Source organism: Cornus florida, unplaced genomic scaffold (genome assembly GCF_030987335.1).
Source record: "Cornus florida cultivar Cherokee Brave unplaced genomic scaffold, ASM3098733v1 CherokeeBrave_3.0.0_Hap2_Chr01, whole genome shotgun sequence".
Taxonomy (NCBI): Eukaryota; Viridiplantae; Streptophyta; class Magnoliopsida; order Cornales; family Cornaceae; genus Cornus; species Cornus florida.
In genome coordinates this window covers 83,194,728-83,215,258 of record NW_026775571.1, presented here as the reverse complement: position 1 = coordinate 83,215,258, position 20,531 = coordinate 83,194,728, and the positions used below count along the sequence as shown (strand labels likewise).

General features: G+C 36.9%; 4 protein-coding genes across 4 annotated transcripts; 1 reads left to right on the top strand and 3 right to left on the bottom strand.

Annotated features, from left to right (window-relative positions):
* The first annotated feature begins 470 nt into the window (after positions 1–470).
* LOC132303355 (uncharacterized) lies at positions 471–4,758 on the top strand. The gene is made up of 2 exons (XM_059800597.1): positions 471–861; positions 4,287–4,758. The coding sequence occupies exons 1-2, from the start codon at positions 648–650 to the stop codon at positions 4,424–4,426; spliced, it is 354 nt and encodes a 117-aa protein (XP_059656580.1). The 5' UTR covers positions 471–647; the 3' UTR covers positions 4,427–4,758.
* A 4,257-nt stretch (positions 4,759–9,015) lies between these two features.
* Positions 9,016–10,569, bottom strand: LOC132276346 (receptor-like protein EIX2). Its single transcript, XM_059777740.1, has one exon. The coding sequence runs from the start codon at positions 10,567–10,569 to the stop codon at positions 9,016–9,018; it is 1,554 nt and encodes a 517-aa protein (XP_059633723.1).
* Positions 10,570–10,646: 77 nt separating this feature from the next.
* On the bottom strand, positions 10,647–11,827 carry LOC132276336 (receptor-like protein EIX1). The gene is made up of 2 exons (XM_059777728.1): positions 10,771–11,827; positions 10,647–10,660 (listed from the first exon to the last, which is right to left on the bottom strand). Exons 1-2 carry the CDS (start codon positions 11,825–11,827, stop codon positions 10,647–10,649), a joined length of 1,071 nt encoding a protein of 356 aa, XP_059633711.1.
* Positions 11,828–12,776: 949 nt separating this feature from the next.
* Positions 12,777–16,084, bottom strand: LOC132303349 (receptor-like protein EIX1). Its single transcript, XM_059800585.1, has one exon. It carries the CDS (start codon positions 16,001–16,003, stop codon positions 12,965–12,967), a length of 3,039 nt encoding a protein of 1,012 aa, XP_059656568.1. The 5' UTR covers positions 16,004–16,084; the 3' UTR covers positions 12,777–12,964.
* Between the last annotated feature and the right edge of the window lie 4,447 nt (positions 16,085–20,531).

Here is a 20,531-nt window from a genome sequence, read left to right as displayed (position 1 = left end):
AGTGCGGCGAGGGATGGATAAAGGGGTGGTCGTGGTCCTTATCGCCACTTCGCCGCTGGTGCTAGAGGTGTTCGGCGTCCTCATCACTGCTGGTGCTATGTGATTGTTACGCATTGCCGTTGGTACACTAACCTTCTTGGACATCTTTTCCTCTGTAATTCTTCTCACACAAACACAATTTAGGATTTTTTTTTTTGGTCACCGGTGTTGTGATGGATTTTTTTTGGTCATTGGTGTTGATTTATTCACTCACGCCGGTACTAAATATTTGGTCACCGTTTTGATGTGTGAATGATGAATTTGTATGTCACAGGTGTTGATTTTTTCTCGAACAAAACGATGCCGTTCAGTGGAGGGTAATTTTGTAATCTTGTTTTTTCGGGGCCAGGGACTGTCCTGTTGTCCTTAATTGTAACTTTTTAATAGTTCAGGAGGCATTTGTTAATTCAAGGAATTTTGTGTACTTTACCCTAAAAAGAATAACCGAGTTACTTGTCGGTTCACGGTAAGATTCTTTTGATGCTGCCCTTCTAAAACCCTCACGGCCTCCCTCTTTTATTGGACAAACCCTAACGCCGCGGCCAAAGAGATTGGACACTGTTGAGAGATATAGAGTTGATCAGATTCAGAAACACCTAGCAAAAAAAATGGCGAAGTCTATGAGATCGAAGAGAGAGAAGAGGCTGAGAGCAATAAGGAGAGAGATTGTGGAACCCTTGTACGAGAAGAAGGAAGCCGCAAAGCTTGCCGCTCAAGAAGCCGCCCTCGCCGCTCCCAAACTACCCGTACGTCATCACAGCAACGCCACCACCGCCATGGAATTGACCGCCACCACCTCCTCCGCCACCAATACGAATATGGGTTGGTTTCTTTAAAACCATTTCTATCCATTCCGCCACTAATATGCTTAGATATATATGTTGACTGTGTTTTGTTTTCTGTAATAATTTAAAATTTTTACTTTGTTGATGTGTGTAAGTGCTTTTACTAAGTTTGTTTTGTCTTGTTCATTGAATTTGTTTTTGCTTTATTAATTGGAATCTGTAAATTCGAGAGATTGGGGTTGTGTAATTTTCTTTGTAATAATTGAAATTGCGCTTAACTAATTTGGGTATTGAAGGTGAGCACAGAATCACTATTTCAATGCTTCCCTTTAGCTCCTCAGGCAATAGGAACCCAATGAACAATTTCCTGAGAACTTATTAAACTGAGCTTGCTATTTAAGAAAATAACATTAGTATCAAATTCTACATGTCGGGTTAAGGTAGGTCTATAAAGACTTGTAAAAAAAAGAAGAAAGTAGGTCTATAAAGTTGTAAATGTTGAATGCATTCTGAAGTGTAAAACTTGTTAGAATGGTTTATATATTTTGTGTGATTCGTGCCCTCTGCTCGGGTTTCCAGGTTGTAAATTGGTGCATATATTTATCTGTTTAGACTGAATGAAAATATATCAGTAGATAATGCTGGGCTTCAAATAGTTTGTATGTGGATTTCTCTCTCTTTTTTAAACCCTGCACAGTTCGTTTGATTACCCAATGGAAGTTTGGGATGATTAAAGTGTGATTTGTTTGTTTGACTAAAATATTAAGCAAAGTTTCAAGAATAAGGGACAATTTAACAAATCTAAACCCAATTTGCACATAATCTTTACAGGCGTGTCTAGGCCCAAAAAGTCCCAGGGATACTCGATCTCAGTTGTGGCACCTTATTTCTATTAGAGGTGAAACCCGTCAAGTCGAGAGTGCAAAAAGCCCTAAAGTGCATGCTTTTTTATTGGCTCCAAGCTCAATAAAATATACACATTCATTTTTTAATCATTAAATCATACCTACCTTTTTTTTTTGAATGACCATATGTTATATCATGGTATCACACAATAGATTGTATAAATGATTGATTTTATGGAATACATATGCAAACTAATTAGAGATTTAGTATGCAACAGTGTCTTTCTTTTTTTTTAATTTTTGACTAGTTTGTTGAACATGAAATGTTTCAACGTTAAGTTATAAGTATAGTAAGTATAACCATCTGTCACACATTCTTCTTGCTTCACTCAGGCTTGTCTCTCGCCTCCTGTGCTACACCTTAAGCTTAAGAACTAGGAGATGCTGATGCTTTAACATGCATTGAGCTTTTAGTAATTAGGATTTTGCATAATGGATTTGTGGTTATTTAGTTCAAATCAAAGAAATGATGTTTTATCCAATTTGTTTTTATAGCTGTGCTGGGAGTTATATGTAAATAACTAAGGATTTGTCAATCTTGTTTCCAAGTATTTCCAAGATTTTTTATTTGGTTGCAAGTATAGTTACTATTATATATTATTTGTTTTAATTAGGAAATAAGCTCATTTGAGATCGTGGAACTTGTATTAGATCTTGAGTACGGAACCCATAAACAAAAGACCATGAATAAGTTATGCAGTTTTTAGAGTTTTGATATTTGAATTTTTTTGGTTGGTATTGCCGGTGCCATCCTTATGATTGAAGAGCCTATATATTATTGTCTTTATTGACACTCACTTTTTTTTATTCTTTTAATTTCAAAAGCGTCAAAAAATAGTGTACGAAGAATCATTGAAATGGATAGGGGACATGGACATGATACACACGACACAGACACGTTGACATGACAAATCTAAAAAAAATGAAATGCATACATGTTGAGGGCACAGTAATACATTAAATTAAATACGGCAAATAAATATTCAATGGGTGTAATTTAAACCTAGAACTATTAAATCATTTAATTATAATCAGACCGGTGAAAACATAACAAGGACACAATATAAAATTATATTGAATATTTTTTCATGTATATAGATATGTATACCTATATGTACACATATTTTGATGACTTTCATACTCCTATACATACCCCTTTAATAGAAACCTTTATATATCTTTTGTTTCTAAAATATGGTCAAACTTTATATGCATTTGTTGTAAACCTTCCAGTTGTTTTTTCTTACAATTATACTTTTTCTCTGTACTAACATAAAGTCTTTCTAGAATTTCAAGGTTTACTGGTCACATGTCAACATATTTTTCAATAAGTTTCAATCATATGTTCGAAATTGATAATTTGAAATTTAGATCGTAGATGATTTGAAGTTTCGGGTATGTGTCTGGGAGTGTTCAAGAAGTTATGTCCGAGATGGACACGGCTCTTCTTAGGACTGTATAGTGCTTCTTAGGTTTGGTTATTACACACATTATTCATTTTATCTTCTCCTAAATTGCCAGCAAAGTTATTGATGGTTAGAAAAAATAATTAAATAAACGATGTGTTATCTTGCTAGTTGCATTAGTTTTCTTCTTGTACGATTGGTCTTGCAATGTGGATCCAAGCTCTATGAGAAGGAGCGGCAGAGCTCACTGCTCAAGATGATAGCTTCTTGTTTCAAGGCTTCCATGCATCTCCACAACAATAACGTCATTGCCACCATAATGGATATAAGCCAATTGCTGCCACTACCTCTATCTACCCTTAATATTAATATTGGATCCCCTTTGCTTGATTTCCTTAAACCCTATTTAGTTACATCGCAGATTACTTACCTAATTTTAAATTTTAAGCGATTCCTGGTTTGGACCTTGAGATGTTGAAATTTGGTGGGTTGTTGTCTGCCTGTATTGTTTGTTGGTCATTAAAATTTCGTCCCAAAACCTGACAACTTGTTTGAGTTGTCTACGTATGGCTGGAATCTAAGACGAATATGCAATCACCAGTACAAGAAAAGCTATCGGACTCTTCTCTCCTACCAAATGGACCAGAACAAAAAATATAGTGCTAGTGATCAGAAAACAGGAAAATAGCCATGTTGGAGAGAGAGAGAGAGATTTATTATTTTTGTCTCGTCCATTTAAAGGATGTGCAAAATTCCTGTCTACATGGACTGCACTTCCTTTATTTTTTATTGGTCAGAAGAAAAAAAAGCGGAAAAAATATTATATTATGTGCATGTTCTGTTTCAGACATATTTTCTTGATACTATTCAAATTGAGCTGTCTTTCCGGTCCTCCTTGATGTTTATTCATGGTAATTGCAGGATTTGTTTACCTAGATTTTATATGCATTAGTTTATATGGTTGATTCAATTCTGCATAACAAATGATTATACACCAAAACAGAATGGAAATTGAACCTTTTTGTTTCATCGTGGTTTCCAGTTCCCCCTTTCTATTGAGTATTCATGCCAAAGTAGTGTTACATCAACTGTAGTGTTTCCTATTATCTGTTAGTGTTCTGATTATGATTATATTGCTCTATACTACTTAGATGTGGAGATGGATGAGGACAATCAGTACACGGGGTCCTTGAAACCTGTTGGCAAAATAGGGAAGAAGTTGAGAAAGAAATTTAAGATGGGTAAAGGGAAGCGTCATGGCAAGGGCAAGATCAGGAGGAAGCACATTTAACTGTGTATAACTGGCAATGGTAATGATTTCTCCTTTGCACAACTGGCATCGGCATCACTGGCTTCAATGTTGCATTGTCTGCAATGTTCTACGTGGTGAGAGCAGCGGTTTATTGGTTATGATATTAGCATCTTTCTTTTAAAATTTTCTTTTTTCTTTAAATAGTTGAGATATGAATATTGGAACAGAGTTGTCATTGTCACTAAATGCTAATTAGTAGACTTTATAAGTAGAAACTTGTTTATTTGAGTGAAGGTCGTTTTTGCTATATTCATGAACAAATTAGTATTTTGTCTTGCTTATTGATTGATAATCATTGTTCATTTTGATTAGTCACTTGTAAATTTAATTTTTAGTGAACCTGAACTCAAAACATTGACACTTGACAGTGCTATGAATTATAATGTGGGCATGTGGATACTTCTATTTCTTACGGAAATTATTGAAGGAGCTGAAGCTGCATTAGAAGTGGTGGTGCAAGTTCTGCGTGTGGCAGTGGTGATGATGAGGAGGAAATAATACTTAGTTTTTGTTGTTTGCTAAAATGTGGAAATAATTGGATTCAGTTATATAGGGAAAAAAAATACCTAGTTTTTGTTGTTTGCTAAAATGTGGAGAAAAGACTCTAGGTGTATGGGTTTTGGTAGGTAGAAAATTGAGCTGGTCCTGGAAGGTGTTTGCTTTATACGTAGTTCAAAGACATCCCCTGTATGCAGCATTGACTGTCTTCCAGTCCCGTGTTGCTTTTCTAATGAAGTTTATATCAATCATTGATTAAAAAAAAATGAAAATGAACAGTTTGAGCAAGCCACTAATACCCTAAAACTGAACTTTTTCAGTTTGAGCGAGCCACTAAAATTGAGAGGTTAAGCTGGAAGTGCTCTCAGTTGGCTTCTTTTACAGTTGTGCATGAAGTCTATATGGAGTTTGAAGCCATTAAGCAGTTTTGTGGTGGATTGATTTGAAGCTGAAAGGAAGGATTTATGTTTTACTCAGATGAAAATCGAGGATTTGGTTTTAGAAGATAATCCAATGTTCCTTTTAACTCTTCTGCCATAGTGTGAGATTCAGGAAATGAGATTTTGTAACTACACCTTCCCATGAGTTAAAACTTAAAAAATGAGAAATAAAGAAACCATCTTCTGATTATCATTGTGTACTAGGAAGATAACAAGTTGTCAATTGATGCTAGTATTGGATTGTAGGAAGTAGGGGTGCACACGGTTCAGTTCGGTATAGTTTCTGGCGAAACCAGAATCGTTGGGACATGGAACTAGAACCGGACCGAAATTGTTGGGACATGGAACTAGAACTAGACCGAACCGAACCGGTTCCCCTTTTTTTTTAAGCAATACCATGAGCCAAAACAAGCATCAATAGGCATATATATATATATAAATATTTTGGTAAATATAGGCATATATATATATTTCTATATTGGTAAATATAAGCACATATATTAGTAATTATATAATTAAAAAATAATATATATTATTATTAAAATGGTTCTGTAACGATCTGAACCCGGAGGTCCGAACCGTTAGTCGAGTCCTTGCTCGAACCCGAGGTTATCTAGGTCCATCACGACGTTTTTATAGTCAACACACCTTTACGACGCTTGGATAACAACTTCAGTACGTCCCATCACCCAATCCGTCATTTAATTAAACAAACGCCGGAGAAAGAAGGAAGAATAATCAAGCTGCTTCATTTCGGTCGACCGAAGTGGAGCTTCGATCGTCCGAAATGGACATCCCGAGAGCAACCAATGAGGAGAAGAAAGCTTAACAAAAAAAAGCTTTAATTAAACAAACGCCGGAGAAAGAAGGAAGAATAATCAAGCTGCTTCATTTCGGTCGACCGAAGTGGAGCTTCGATCGTCCGAAATGGACATCCCGAGAGCAACCAATGAGGAGAAGAAAGCTTAACAAAAAAAAAGCTTCATTTCGGTCGACCGAAGTGAAGCTTCGGTCGTCCAAAATGAGGATACCAAGAGCAAGAAAATGCTTCGGTCGATCGAACCCCATTTCGGTCGACCGAAGTAGAGGTCCTGAGAGCAATCAATCCTGTTTCGGTCGACCGATGCACCATTTCGGTAGACCGAAATGGCTATGCCGAGCCTGGATCCAGAAGTCAACCTGCTGAACTATGAAAATGGAAGGGAAACCGGAAATGAAACTTGTCAATGGTTTAAACTCGAAATGGATCCTCAACCGAAAGTTATTCTACGATCAAAGACGAGGGAACGAACCCGCAATCACATTAAAACATCCTTTGAGAAACAAATCCATGAATTTAATACATAGGCTTTACATCATGGTCATTATACATCAAAATGAATTCTAGATTCAGGTTTCATCATTTACATGCCAAAATAAACTTGATACATTTCAGAACATGTACTTTACTTGATATATTCAAGTTCTACACAAAAAAAATACATCTAATAGATTCTCCAAGTTCCTTCAATTCAGTGGTGGATTTTCATTCGTCGTTTCTTTGCCGTGACCTGAAAAATATAATAATATAGTGGGGTGAGCAATTTGCTCAGTAGGTGACGCATAAGACGCACCTCATGAGACCCCGTGAATCCAAAACAAAGAATAGGCCAATAGGAGTTGGGGTTATACCACATAGGGGAGAATACAACATGGTTATCCTTTTCAACACAAATAATAAGATGCAATAGAGATGCACTGCGTGCCAATGTTGCTCCCCATTTTTCACAATCAGAATCATCGCTTTCAAACTGTTAATGTAACCCCCTTTGGTGACTCCGCAGCGCCGAGAGAAGGATTAGCTATTGTTCCTGACCTTTGGTGACTTCGCAGCGTCATTATGGGGCCCAGATAGCTCAACCACGCTAGGGCAATCTCTCTAGTTCCCTCTAGGTTACATTAACCTACCGGCCCGTTGGTGACTTCGCAGCGACCGGGTTTTCCAAAACACTTTCATCAAAATATTCTTTCCCAAAACTCCCCATTTTCATTTCAAACACAATTTCTTCCCTTCATGCAACCCAATGGTGTACATGCATGTCTCATGATCTCAATATTATGAAAATGAGGAATTTGACACAACACAAGTGAGTGAGTTCTCATACTTTTAATATTTAAACAATAATGGATTATCACTAAATACAATAGGACATGCTTTCATACACCATTCATAGCATGTGAACAATACAATAGGCATAAAACTCATTATATAAGCCTGCTTCTCATATAACACAATCAAGACAAGTCTTCACATATTCACATATATACAATCAAGACATTTTAGGCTACAATTAACACCAATAAGCATGCTATAACACAATTCAAGTAGAATAACTCACAAAGGTGCATGAATTATGTGAATTAGGAAGCTCCTACCTCAAAATGAGCAAAACCCTTGAAATGGGTCAAGGAATTCGAAAATCAAGGGAGGCTCAAAGCTGGAATTGCTGGTATCAACGCGTAGAGCTCGTCGTGGGCTTCGTTTTGCCTCAAACGGCACTTAAATCCGGTAAGTATTGAAGCTACGATTTTGATTCAAAGTTTAGATGTAAAAATGAAAAGAAAAGGGAAGCTTGAGAGAGAGAGAGAGATAGATACGGGAGAGAGAAGAAAAATGGGAAGCAAAATGATCTCTAGACCATAAATGGGATAGTGGTGGTCCTTTGACTTTTCCTTTTCTTTTGTCTTTAAATTCTACACCACATAAACACATACCACCTTATAAATGCTACATCATCACATAAATTAAAATACATGAAATGCAATTGGACCCAACCACAATCCCGTACGAAAAATGTGAAAAGACCGAAATATCCTTGGGTCAATGAAATTCCGGAAAAATGAAAAATGACGAAAATCGGAAACGTTACAGGTTCCAATTCCGGTTCCGGTTTCGGTTCCTAACGATTCTGGTTCGGACTCTAGAACCGGAATCGGAATTCAACGGTTCCAATATTTGGAACCGGAACTGTTAGAGACCGGATCCGAAGCACAATTCCACTAGTTCTTTGTGCACCCCTATTAGGAAGAGTTCATTTGGTGTTAAAAGATTCCAAGGTTCTGGGTTCTTAAAGCCTCCCAAATGAGCATATCCCTACTAGTTTTTAGAAGAAAGATCTTTTGACTTGAGCTATAGGATAAGTCATGTTTTTAATACCATGAAAAGAAACGAGAAAAAACGAGCATACTATATTACAAACTACAGAACAGGAACATACGGCATGACCTTCTCATCTAGTTATATGAACACTGCTGCTTGTCCTTGAACCATATATAGCTACAACATTACGAATCCACACAGTTTCTTTAGACGAAAACCACATCTGATATGGATACATTGGCTATCATATCCTTACAAATCGAAAATATGCTTTTCTCTATGATTCTTTTATCAGTAAAGTGCAGCAAACACCACAAAGTCCAACAATGAATCCTAATCCCATGCTAACATAGGAGAAGTTCTACAATACCTCAGGGGTACCGTATCCCCGAGGTCTCCCGACCGTTGAATCATCTACCAGTTGGGCCTCAATACCACATCTAATGGCTGGGAGACCTGGGGGATGATACCATAACAGTTTGGAATCCTTTTCATTTGTAAATGCTTTCCGAACTTTCACGGGGAGCAGGTAAAGTGGATTTATCATCATCACCTGGACATTTGGTTGGAAGAGGAGGACCGCATAGTAAAGGGTTACCTTCATAAATAGATAAATCATCAAGTGTTTGGAGTTGATTTCTCGATGGAATTCTCCATGTCAAGTTGTTATAAGACAGGTTTAAATGAGCCAAGAAGGTCAAAGATGACAAGCTTTGTGGAATCGGTCCAGAAAGATTGTTGTTTGAAATATCCAAAGTCTCCAACCAACGCAAATTCCCAATGTTCTTTGGGATGTGTCCGTTGAGATGATTCATTGAAAAATTTAAGGTGCCCAATGCAACGAGGCTTGTTATCTCTTTAGGGATTTCACCCACTAGGGTATTTCTTGAAAGATCAATGCTATATTCAAGTTCTCTTCCTTTTGTCACAACAGTTGTTTGTGCAAAAAAGTTGCTTTGCATTCTGCTGCTATCGCCATAAACCAAAGTAGTCAGATTGCCCAAACAGTTTGGAATAGCACTTGAAAGATTGTTGTGCGCAAGATCTAGGATGTGAAGATTTGAAAGATTACACCATTTTTGAGGGATGTTTCCACTGAATGAGTTGGACCGCAAACGTATCATCCAAAATGATGTTACATTCTCTCCTATCCACAAGGGAAGGTATCCTGATAATCTATTGTCTCCAAGATCAATGTGCGTCAATGAGCAATTCTGCAAGATAGGAGGAATTTCTCCTTCTAGACTATTATTACTCAACATTAATATATAGAGAGAACTTAGGAAACCCATTGACTTAGAAATATTACCAGATAGATTATTGTTCGCCACGTCCACGACCCACAAAGGTTGAGCTTCGTTCCAACATTGAGGGAACTCCCCGGATAATTGATCGGACCTGAGAGAAAGTACTTGTAAACCCTTCATTGTACATATCGACGAAGGGATTGTACCATTGAGACGGTTCTCTGACAAATACAGATATTTCAATTGCGGCATTAATTCATCAATATTTGTCAGAATTGGCCCAGAAAATAAATTGCTCTGAAAATAAAATTCAGATACATTAGTGGACCAGAGTGGGAGAGGTCCCTCAAAATGATTGGTACTCAAGTCGATAACATATATATTTGGAGATTCTAACTGGTGCGGCAACGTCCCCTTGATTCCATTGTGAGAGAGGTCCAAATGGGTAAGTTGAGACGATATGGTGCAGAACCATTCCACCGGTATGATGTCTTCAATCCCTACATTTTTTAGGGTCACAGAGGTGAGTTCACTTTGAACCTGAAGCCACACCGGAAAGCTGGGACCTACTAGGCAGTTTACCAGTTCTAGTGTCTTGAGTCTGAAAGGGGGTACCCATTCATATGTCACATTGAAAATCAAGGACTTGATTGTGCTTGTTCTTAGTTTTACACGTTCTAGTCTTGTGAGATTCACCAACTGGACTTCTGTTATGACTCCTTCCCAAGGATTTTTCGTGAGATAAAGATTGACAAGCTTTGAGAGTTGTCCAGAACTCTCAGGAATGGTTCCATTCATGGTATTGTAATAGGTCCATCTCTTGCAAGGATGACAAACTTCCTATGGATGCCGGAATTGAACCCCAAAAAGAGTTCCTACGGAGGTGAAGCTGTTGCAGATTCTCCATTGTTCCTAATGAATCAGGCAATTGCCCTTCAAGTTTGTTATAACTCAAATCTAGTGATACTAGGCTACTGAAATTGTTGGGACAACCCAAACCTGAGAATCCACCAAATAATTCAACAATCTCACCACTGAACTTGTTTTCAGCAAGGTCTAAAAATTTTAACCTGCAGAGATTTCCCAAAAAGCTTGGTATTCGGCCTCCAATATACCAATTCCTAGACAAATCGAGGTATTCTAGAGACATCAAGTGCACAAATTCACTGGGAATTCCGCCACTAAGAGAATTGCTGCTGAGATCAAGTTTTGTAAGGCTTGTAAGGTTAAACGACCAATCGGGTATTGATGAGTTGAAGTAATGATCAGACAAATCAAGGATCGAAAGCAAGGTGAAGTTCACGAATGGGAGCGAGAGTGGAAGTTTTTGAAGATCACATGAAGGCAAGTGCAACTCCACGAGGTTAGGAAGCATATTAACTGCCTGCAGCCAATCTGCTCCAACATTATTGAGTTTCACTACTCCCATGTTCAGATACTTCAAAGAAGAGAGAGTTGAGAGCCACTGCAAGCTTGCAGACGTTAATTCCCACATGCCCCGATTCGTCAATGAATTCGCGTAGAGATCAAGATAATTCAGGCTTGACAGATTGCCAAGATGAGGTGGAATCTCTCCGGCAAATGATGCAAACGAGAGATTGAGATACCTCAAGTTCTTGATCCCATCAAAGAACTCGGGAATTGGAATTCCTTCAAAATCATTCAGGCTTAAATCCAAATAATTCAAGTATTTCAATGCAAGCAAAGAAGAGTTTATCTCACCGCCCAAGCACGAGCTTTTGGTTTTACTGCTGGATGGAAATGGATTCCTGAGGTCGAGCTTGATGAGGTGTCCTGAAACTTCGTCGCATCCAATGCCACTCCATTGGCAGCAATCTTCACCTGCCCAAGAAGAAAGTCTACCTGAATGATCTGTGAGACTCTGTCTGAAGGTGAGAAGTGCTTTCCTCTCTGTATCAATACATGAAATGTTGGAAACTTTAGTGGCCTGGCTGAGTTTGACGAACTCCACATATGGAGACCCTAACAAGCACACTAATATGAAGGAAATGATGAGATTTGAACATCTAAAGTTGAAGGATATGGTGCTCCGCATACTGCTCATTCTAAGCATGGGAATGAGGAATAGGTTGGGTCAATGATGGACAGTGTGTATATACATACATATCTGTCACAAAATTATAAGAAAACCTTGCTTTGGCGACATTGGGCAGTGCTTTCACACTAAAATTTGGGCCATCTATTAATAATTACTTATTTATCTAGTTATCTTCTTGGTTCTCTCTTCCTTTACCTCTGCTTCTGTTTTCTGGTCAACTCATCGCATGCATAAAATAAAAACTAAAATTCTTTATCCTCAATAAAAAATGAGAAATTACAAAAAAAACTCGGTCATTATATGTGTGTATATATATATACATACATATATAAAACCTAATCTGAAATCTCAACACATATTCCTTCTCTCTCTTAACAAATTTCTTCAAATCCATCTCAGTAATGAAAACGAATGCGCATTGAAATTATTATATATATGTATATTAGATTTTACAAATACTACAAAAAAAAATAATAATAAATAAAACTTGTCCCATTCTTTGTCAATTTGCTCGAAATCAACTCCTTGTTGAATAATTCAGCAATTTTGGATGAGGAAAAGGTTTTACAGTAAGAAGTCTATGACTAAGACACCAGGGGCCCTCCTTTATTCTAGAATGCTATATTAAGTTTTGTCACGGATTGATTTATGTTTTACTCAGTTGAAAATCGAGGATTTGGTTTTAGAAGATAATCCAATGTACCTTTAACTCTTCTGCCTCAGTGTGAGATTTAGGAAATGAGCTTTTTTAACACCACCTTCCCATGAGTTAAAACTTAAAACAGAGAAATAAAGAAACCATCTTTTCTGTACTAGGAAAATGACAAGTTCTCAATTGATGCTGGTATTTGGGTCTTAGGAAGAGCAGATACAGCTACAACATTACGAATCCACGCACACAGTTCTTTTGAGTTAAGCTATACGATAAATCATGTCTTTAATACCATGAAAAGAAACGGGAAAAACAAACATACTATATAATGCACGACAAAGTACAGAACAAGAACATAATTACATGAATAGTACTGCTGAAGTGTTCATGAACAATACAGCTACAACATTACTAATCCACGCGCACAGTTTCTTTCCGACCTTATTTCTTGACGAGAACCCCATCTGATACAGATATATCAGCTATAAAATCCTTACAAATCGAAAATATGCTGTCCTCCATGATTCTTTTATCAGCAAAGTGCAACAAACACCACAAAGCCCAACAACGAATCCCAATCCCATGCTAACATAGAACCATAACATTTCGGAATCATTTTTACTGTGAATGCCTTCTGAACTTCCATGGGGAGCAGGTACAGTAGATTTATCATCATCACCTGGACATTTGGTTGGAAGAGGAAGGCCACAGAGTAAAGGGTTACCTTCATAAATAGATAAATCATCGAGCGTTTGGAGCTGATTCCCTGACGGAATTCTCCCTGTCAAGTTGTTATGAGACAGATTTAAGTGAGACAAGAAGGTCAAAGAAGACAAGCTTTGTGGAATTGTTCCCGAAAGGTTGTTGTTTGACACATCCAAAGTCTCCAACCAACGCAAATTCCCAATGTTCTTTGGGATGTATCCATCGAGATGATTCATTGACAAATTTAAGGTTCCCAATGCAGTGAGCCTTGTTATCCCTTCAGGGATTTCACCCACTAGGCTATTTCCTGAAAGATCAATGATATTGACATATTCAAGAGTTCTGCCATATTCAAGTTCTCTTCCTTTTGCCACAACAGTTGCTTGTTCTTCGTAGTAGTACTGGCGGATTCTAAAAAAGTCCTTTTGATTTTTGCTACTATTACCATAAAACAAAGAAGTCAGATTGTCCAAACAGTTTGGAATAACACTCGAAAGATTGTTGTGCCCAAGATCTAGCATGTGAACAAATGGAAGATTACACCATTTTCGAGGGATGTTTCCGCTGAATGAGTTAGACCGCAATCGAATCCTCCAAAAGAATGTTGCATTCTCTCCTATCCACAGGGGTAGGTTTCCTGATAATCTATTGTCTCCAAGATCAATGCTCGCTAATGAGCAATTCTGCAAAGAAGGAGGAATTTCTCCTTCTAGACTATTATTGCTCAGCATTAATATATTGAGAGAACCTAGGAAACCCATTGAACTTGGAATATTACCAGATAGATTATTGTTTGCCACATCCACGACCCACAAGGGTTGAGATTCATTCCAACACTGAGGGAGCTCCCCGGATAATTGATTGGACCTGAGGGAAAGTACTTGTAAACCCTTCATTGTACATATTGATGATGGGATCGTACCATTGAGACGATTCTCCGAGAAATACAGATACTCCAATTGCGGCATTAATTCATCAATATTTGTTGGAATGGGCCCTGAAAATAAATTGCTCTGAAGATAAAAGTGAGGTGCATTAGTGGACCAGAGTGGGAGAGGTCCCTCAAAACGATTATAACTCAAGTCAATAGCATTTATATTTGGAGATTCTAACTGGTGCGGCAATGTCCCCTTGATTCCATTGTTAGAGAGGTCCAAATAGGTAAGTTGAGAAGATATCGTGGAGAACCATTCCTGAGGTATGATGTCTTCAATCCCAACATTTTTTAGTGTCACAGAGGTCAATTCACTTTGAACTTGAAGCCACATCGGAAATGTGGGACCTACTAGGCAGTTTTCCAGTTCAAGTGACTTGAGTCTGAAAGGGGGTATCCATTCATATGTCACATTTAAAATCAAGGACTTGATTGTGCTTGTTCTTACTATGACATGTTCTAGTCTTGTGAGATTCATCAACTGGACTTCTGTAATAACACCTTCCCAAGGATTAGACATGAGATAAAGATGGACAAGCTTTGAGAGTTGTCCGAAACTTTCAGGAATGGTTCCATTCATGCTATTGAAAGAGAGGTCCATTTCTTGCAAGGCTGACAAACTTCCTATGGTTGCTGGGATCGAGCCCCAAAAAGAGTTCGAACTGAGGTCAAGCCGTTGCAGATTCTCCAGTGTTCCTAATGAATCAGGCAATTCCCCTTCAAGTTGGTTAGCACTCAGGTCTAGTGATACTAGGATGCTGTTGGGACAACCCGAGAATCCACCAAAGGATTCGACAATCTCACCACTGAAATTGTTTCCAGAAAGGTCTAAATTTTTTAACTTGCATAGATTTCCCAAAAAACTTGGTATTCGGCCTCCAATATTCCCATTACTAGACAAATCAAGGTATTCTAGAGACATCAAGTTCACAAATTCACTGGGCATGGCACCACTGAAAGAATTCCCGTTGAAATCAAGTTTTGTAAGGCTTGTAAGGTTAAACAACCAGGTGGGTATTGACGAGTTGATGGAATTTCCTGAGATATCAAGGATTGAAAGCCGGGTGAAGTTCACGAATGGGAGCGAAAACGGAAGCCTCTGAAGATCACACGAATGCAAGTGCAACTCGATGAGGTTAGGAAGCATATTAACTGCCTGCAGCCAATCTGTTCCAACATCACTGAGTTTCACTTGTCCCATGTTAAGATATGTCAAAGAAGAGAGACCTGAGAGCCACTGCAAGCTTGCAGAGCTTAATTCCCACATGCCCAGATTTATCAATGAATCCGCATAGAGATCAAGATAATTCAGGCTCGACAGATTCCCAATATGAGGTGGAATCTCTCCCGCAAATGATGCAAAAGAGAGATTGAGATACCTCAAGTTCTTGATCGCGCCAAAGAACTTGGGAATGGGAATTCCTTCAAAACCATTCTGGCTTAAATCCAAATAATTCAAGTATTTCAATTCAAGCAAAGAAGGGTTTATCTCACCTCCCAAGAACGACCTTTCATAGGCTGTCATATTACCTTGCGCCGTTGAAGCAATACCTTCGCTGCTGGATGGAAATAGGTTCCTGAGGTCGAGCTTGACGACATGTCCTGACACGTCGTTGCATCCGATGCCACTCCATTGGCAGCAATCTTGACCTGTCCAAGAAGAAAGTCTACCTGAAGGATCAGTGAGACTTTGTTTGAAGGCGAGAAGAGCTTTCCTCTCTGTATCAATGCATGTGATGCTGGAAACTTCAGTGGCCAGGCCGAGTTTGGCAAATTGCACATATGGAAACCCTAACAAGCACACTAATATTAAAAAAATGATGAGATTTGAACATCTAAAGCTGAAGGATATGGTGCTATGCATACTGCTCATTCTAAGCATGTTATGATCAGTTTGCCGTGAAATGGCTAACTAGCAAAAAGAATATATATTTAACTTTGAAAAATTTGCCTTTAAAGCCTTCAGAAGACTTTTAAGTCTTGCTTTGAGACTTTGGGAAGTGCTTTCACACTGACAATGGAGTCATCTTCTATTAATGGTGTGTGACTTTTATATATAATATATATTGTGCGCGTTTAAATATATAATATACACGCATATTATTAAGCCATATTCACATGGGCTTTTTTTTTTTTTTTTGGTTCAAATATGTCTTAGTACTGAAAAACACAGATACTTCTACAGGAATGACGTATTTATATTGTGTTTGTATACACTTCTTGGATGCTTGCAGATACTTGTTCGATTCTTCTTGGATGCTTGCAAATACTTTTCAGATACTTCGACAATGTATCTAACACTTTTAATTTATTTTAGAACACATTTTAAACAAGTTTTGAATATTAAAATGTAAAATTTTCAACTATAAAATCATAGTATAATTATTAAGAAATTTTCAAAATTTATTTTAAAAAGAAGTATTGAGATATATATCATGATTCAACAAAAAAAAAAAAAAAAAAAAAATTCTATACAAAATGTGTAATACAATTCTTAATTCTTATTTTGTTTGTTAATCATAATGTTTTATAAAGAAATAAAGTATTAATAACAATTTAGCACCCAACTATTATGGGACAGAGGGAGTATTATTTAAATTCATTTGTGAAATTTGTTTCTTCGGGCAAATTAGGGGAAGGGAGGCTCGAATACAGGCACACTTGTTTGAAGAGTTGGTGTAATGACCCTAAACTGATACCATTTAAAAAAAAAAATTTGGTATGACCTCCCCTAAAAAGGGGACCACAACCACCTGCTCAAATAATAATAATAAAAAAAACACAATGGCCCTTCCTGGCCTTTCAAAACACCTCCAATCTGTCCCAAAACATAATACAATTAACATACTCCAACATCTCATCCATCAATTCATTACACCTCAACATGACTTATCTCATTGTGGAATATCTACATATCGTTTAATCCAAATTATCATAATTACAGTCCCAAAATATAGTTACAATAACAAGAGTTCACAAATCTCTATACCAAATATAACAAACTAAGATTTTACAAATATATGAGACTTAATACAAAAATAGCAAAAAGAAGTCTTCTAATCCAAATTAGGTCTGTTGTGGAAAGTCATCCGCCACTTCTTTCATGTTTCTTGAAAAAAAAAATTATTAAATAATAGGGTGAGCATAAAGCTCAGTAGGTAGCACTTAAAACGCGCATCTTGTGTCCTTGTGAGTCCATACAAAGAATAGATCAATAGGAATGAGAATCATACAATGTTGGGATAATACAACATTTCAACCAAACTCAAGTGTAAACAATACAATGCCATGGAATGCAAATGCATGCCGATGTCGCTACCCATTTTCATATTTCAAAACCATCACTTTCAATCTGTTAATACAACCCGCCCTTTGGTGACCCCGCAGCGGCACGAGAGGAGGATTGGCTAGTGTCCCTGACCCTTGGTACCCCTGCAACGTCATTATGGGCCCAACTAGCTCAACCACGCTAGGGCGACTCCCTAGTTCCCTCTAGATTATATTAACACTCCGGCCCTTTGATACCCTCGCGATGACCGGGTTTTCATAAAACCATTTCGTAAAAACTCTTTTCCTAAAATTTTCGTTTTTGTTTCAAGCAAATTCTCCCATTTCATGTGTCACGCCCCGACAATTCCAATAAAATCCTCCATTTATTCAGATACAAATATATCAAAATACACCCAGGATCATAAAAATTGTCCTCTCTTTTATACAAAAATCAATTGCCTCAAATATACAAAAAATTCTCTAATAAAATATATAAAATCCTGTAACGCTAACTCTTCATCCTAAGCTCGTATCTACGATCCCCGTCCATCCTCGGTACCTGAAACTGGAGGGTGGTGAGACAAAAAGTCCCAGTAGGAAAAACCATAACAAGAATCTCATGAAGGTTTAATAAAACAGCTTCATAAAATAAACATATACAGGTGAGTATAAACAAAATAAATATGCATTTAATCAAAACATTTCATTAAAACATTTAATCAAAACCTCCCCATGCTATTCAAGGTATAGAGAACCCTACACTGAAAAGAATTATTTCTCCACTGGATCATCAAATCTCCAAGCTTCCGCTGCGCCCTCTGCAACTCTCAGCTCCTTTCTATGTCTCAAAACTCTCTGTATCTCTCTCTGTTTTCTCTCGACTCACTCTAATTTTTTTCTATCTCCATTTGCTCACTAATTCACAAGGCACCCTATATAAAGGCAAATCCACCCATCTCGTACAGAACCCAACCAACAGACCCAGGTGCAAAAATAAGCCCAAGTCAAAAAATTAGTCTGCCAAAATTAATTCATTTCACCTCCTCCTTTCTTTTCATTCCTTTAATTCCACGCACAAGCACCCAAACTCCCCACGTGAATTGTACCAAAGTCAAAGAAATCAATCCATCATTATCTTATCTTTTTCCAAACCAAGAGACAATATATATATATATATAAACAAACCAAATCAAATGTTATGGGACCCACAAAAATCACAATTTCAATCTTTCTTTTTCTATCAACATTACGGTCAAGTGGTCCCTTTCCACTTTCCAACTTACTATATATATATATATATATATATATATATATATATATATATATATATATATATAACTCCATCTGTTAAAACATTTATGAATATATATATAATATAACAAAATTAAATAAAAATTCAAAACCCATTAATATCTTTAAACATGGGACCCGCGCCAAACCAACTACAAATCTCATTTCACTGCTGCTTACTTCCTTTATCACAACTATAATATATATAAACATATATATATTCTATAATAAAACTAAAATAAATTTCAAAACCCACTAATTTTTAATAAATAAATAAATAATTTAGATAGTCCAAAAATTATAAAATATTTAAATTAAAATCCTAAAAATTCGGGTCATCACATCATGCAAACCCAATGGTATGTACATGTATATATATCCCATGCTTTTAATATTATGGTATTTAGAATTTTACACCACATAATTAAGCATACATCATATTTAACATCTCCAAATGAATTATCAACACATTAAACACAATAAGACAACACAGAATTTTACACCACAAAATTAAACAGACATCATGTTTAACATCTCCAAATGAATTATCAACACATTAAACACAACAAGACAACCTCTAAGCATGCTTTTCTACTCATATTCATAATCATGAATTTTCCTAAACATCATTTATATAATCATTGAAACAATTAACTTCCAAATTAAACATGCTTGTCACAACAAGAGAAATATAATTCACAATGGAGCAAGAAAAACATGAATTAAGAGCCCCTACCTCGAAATTGAACAAAACCCTTGAAAGTGGGTCTCTAAACTCGAATGCACAAATGAGCACTAAAATTGAAATTGTTGGTACAACCGCGTAGAGCTCGTTGTGGGCTTCATTTTGCCTCAAATGACACTTAAAAACACTAAGAGATGAGGGACTAATCAAAAGTTGAAGGTTGTAAAAGAAAAAAAAAAAAACAAGCAGCGAAAGAGAGAACTGCCGAGAGAGAAAACTGGTTGAGGAAAAAAAGATGGGTTTGTAAATGCCTTTTTGTCACATGTGATAGTAATTGACAAGAGTGGGTCCACCAACTTTTACAAAATGTATAATTTAATCAACATTATATATATATATATATATATATATATATATATATATATGATGAGCGCTGAAAAGTACACATTTAAACCCCTTAAGCTTGAGTATTCTAGGACCTTTATCTATCTTATTTACCCGTTTTAGTACTTATTTGTGTTTTTGTCTATTTCAGGTCAATAATGTTAAAATGGGCTAAAAATGAGTTCTTAAGGCCTTTTTAGAGTCAAACTAAGTCTTAACGATGATTCGGAGCAAAAAGAGGCTGATTTGGAGCAAAAAGAAGCTGATACTGAAAAGCTGAAAAGTTGGATGGATCGCAGAAAAAGTTGGATCGATCGAACTTTTAGTTGGATCGATCAGAAAAGTTGGATCGATCAGAAAAGTTGGATCGATCGAAAAATAAGTTGGATCGATCGAAAAGAAGTTGGATCGATCGAAAAAGTTGGATCGATCGAAAATAAGTTGGATCGATCGAACTGGACATGCTGGCAGCAAGCTGTCACTTTTTCCGTGCGCGTCCAAAAGTTCACCTACCAAAAAGTTGCGGGATTAGATATTTTTGGGCATATATTCTAGACTTAGTGACTAAGAAAATGACCTTCTATATAAAGGGAAACAACCCATTTGTAAAAAGGGGATTCTTTAGGCTTTTTATCAATTTTATTTTCTACATTGTAATTTTTATTTCTCTAGAAAAGTTAAAGATTAGGGTTAGAAGAAAAGAGAGAAGTGAAGGCACATCTCAAGAACACATCTCTAAATCCACTATCTCTCCATCTCTAGAGCTTCAAAGAAGAAGAAG

Bases quoted from the DNA above. Each gene is read 5' to 3' on its own strand.
- LOC132303355 (XM_059800597.1), top strand. From the start codon at position 648: ATGGCGAAGTCTATGAGATCGAAGAGAGAGAAGAGGCTGAGAGCAATA. The intron at 862-4,286 runs GTTGGTTTCTTT...TATACTACTTAG, and splicing joins CGCCACCAATACGAATATGG to ATGTGGAGATGGATGAGGAC.
- LOC132303349 (XM_059800585.1), bottom strand. From the start codon at position 16,003: ATGCTTAGAATGAGCAGTATGCATAGCACCATATCCTTCAGCTTTAGA.
- LOC132276336 (XM_059777728.1), bottom strand. From the start codon at position 11,827: ATGCGGAGCACCATATCCTTCAACTTTAGATGTTCAAATCTCATCATT.
- LOC132276346 (XM_059777740.1), bottom strand. From the start codon at position 10,569: ATGAATGGAACCATTCCTGAGAGTTCTGGACAACTCTCAAAGCTTGTC.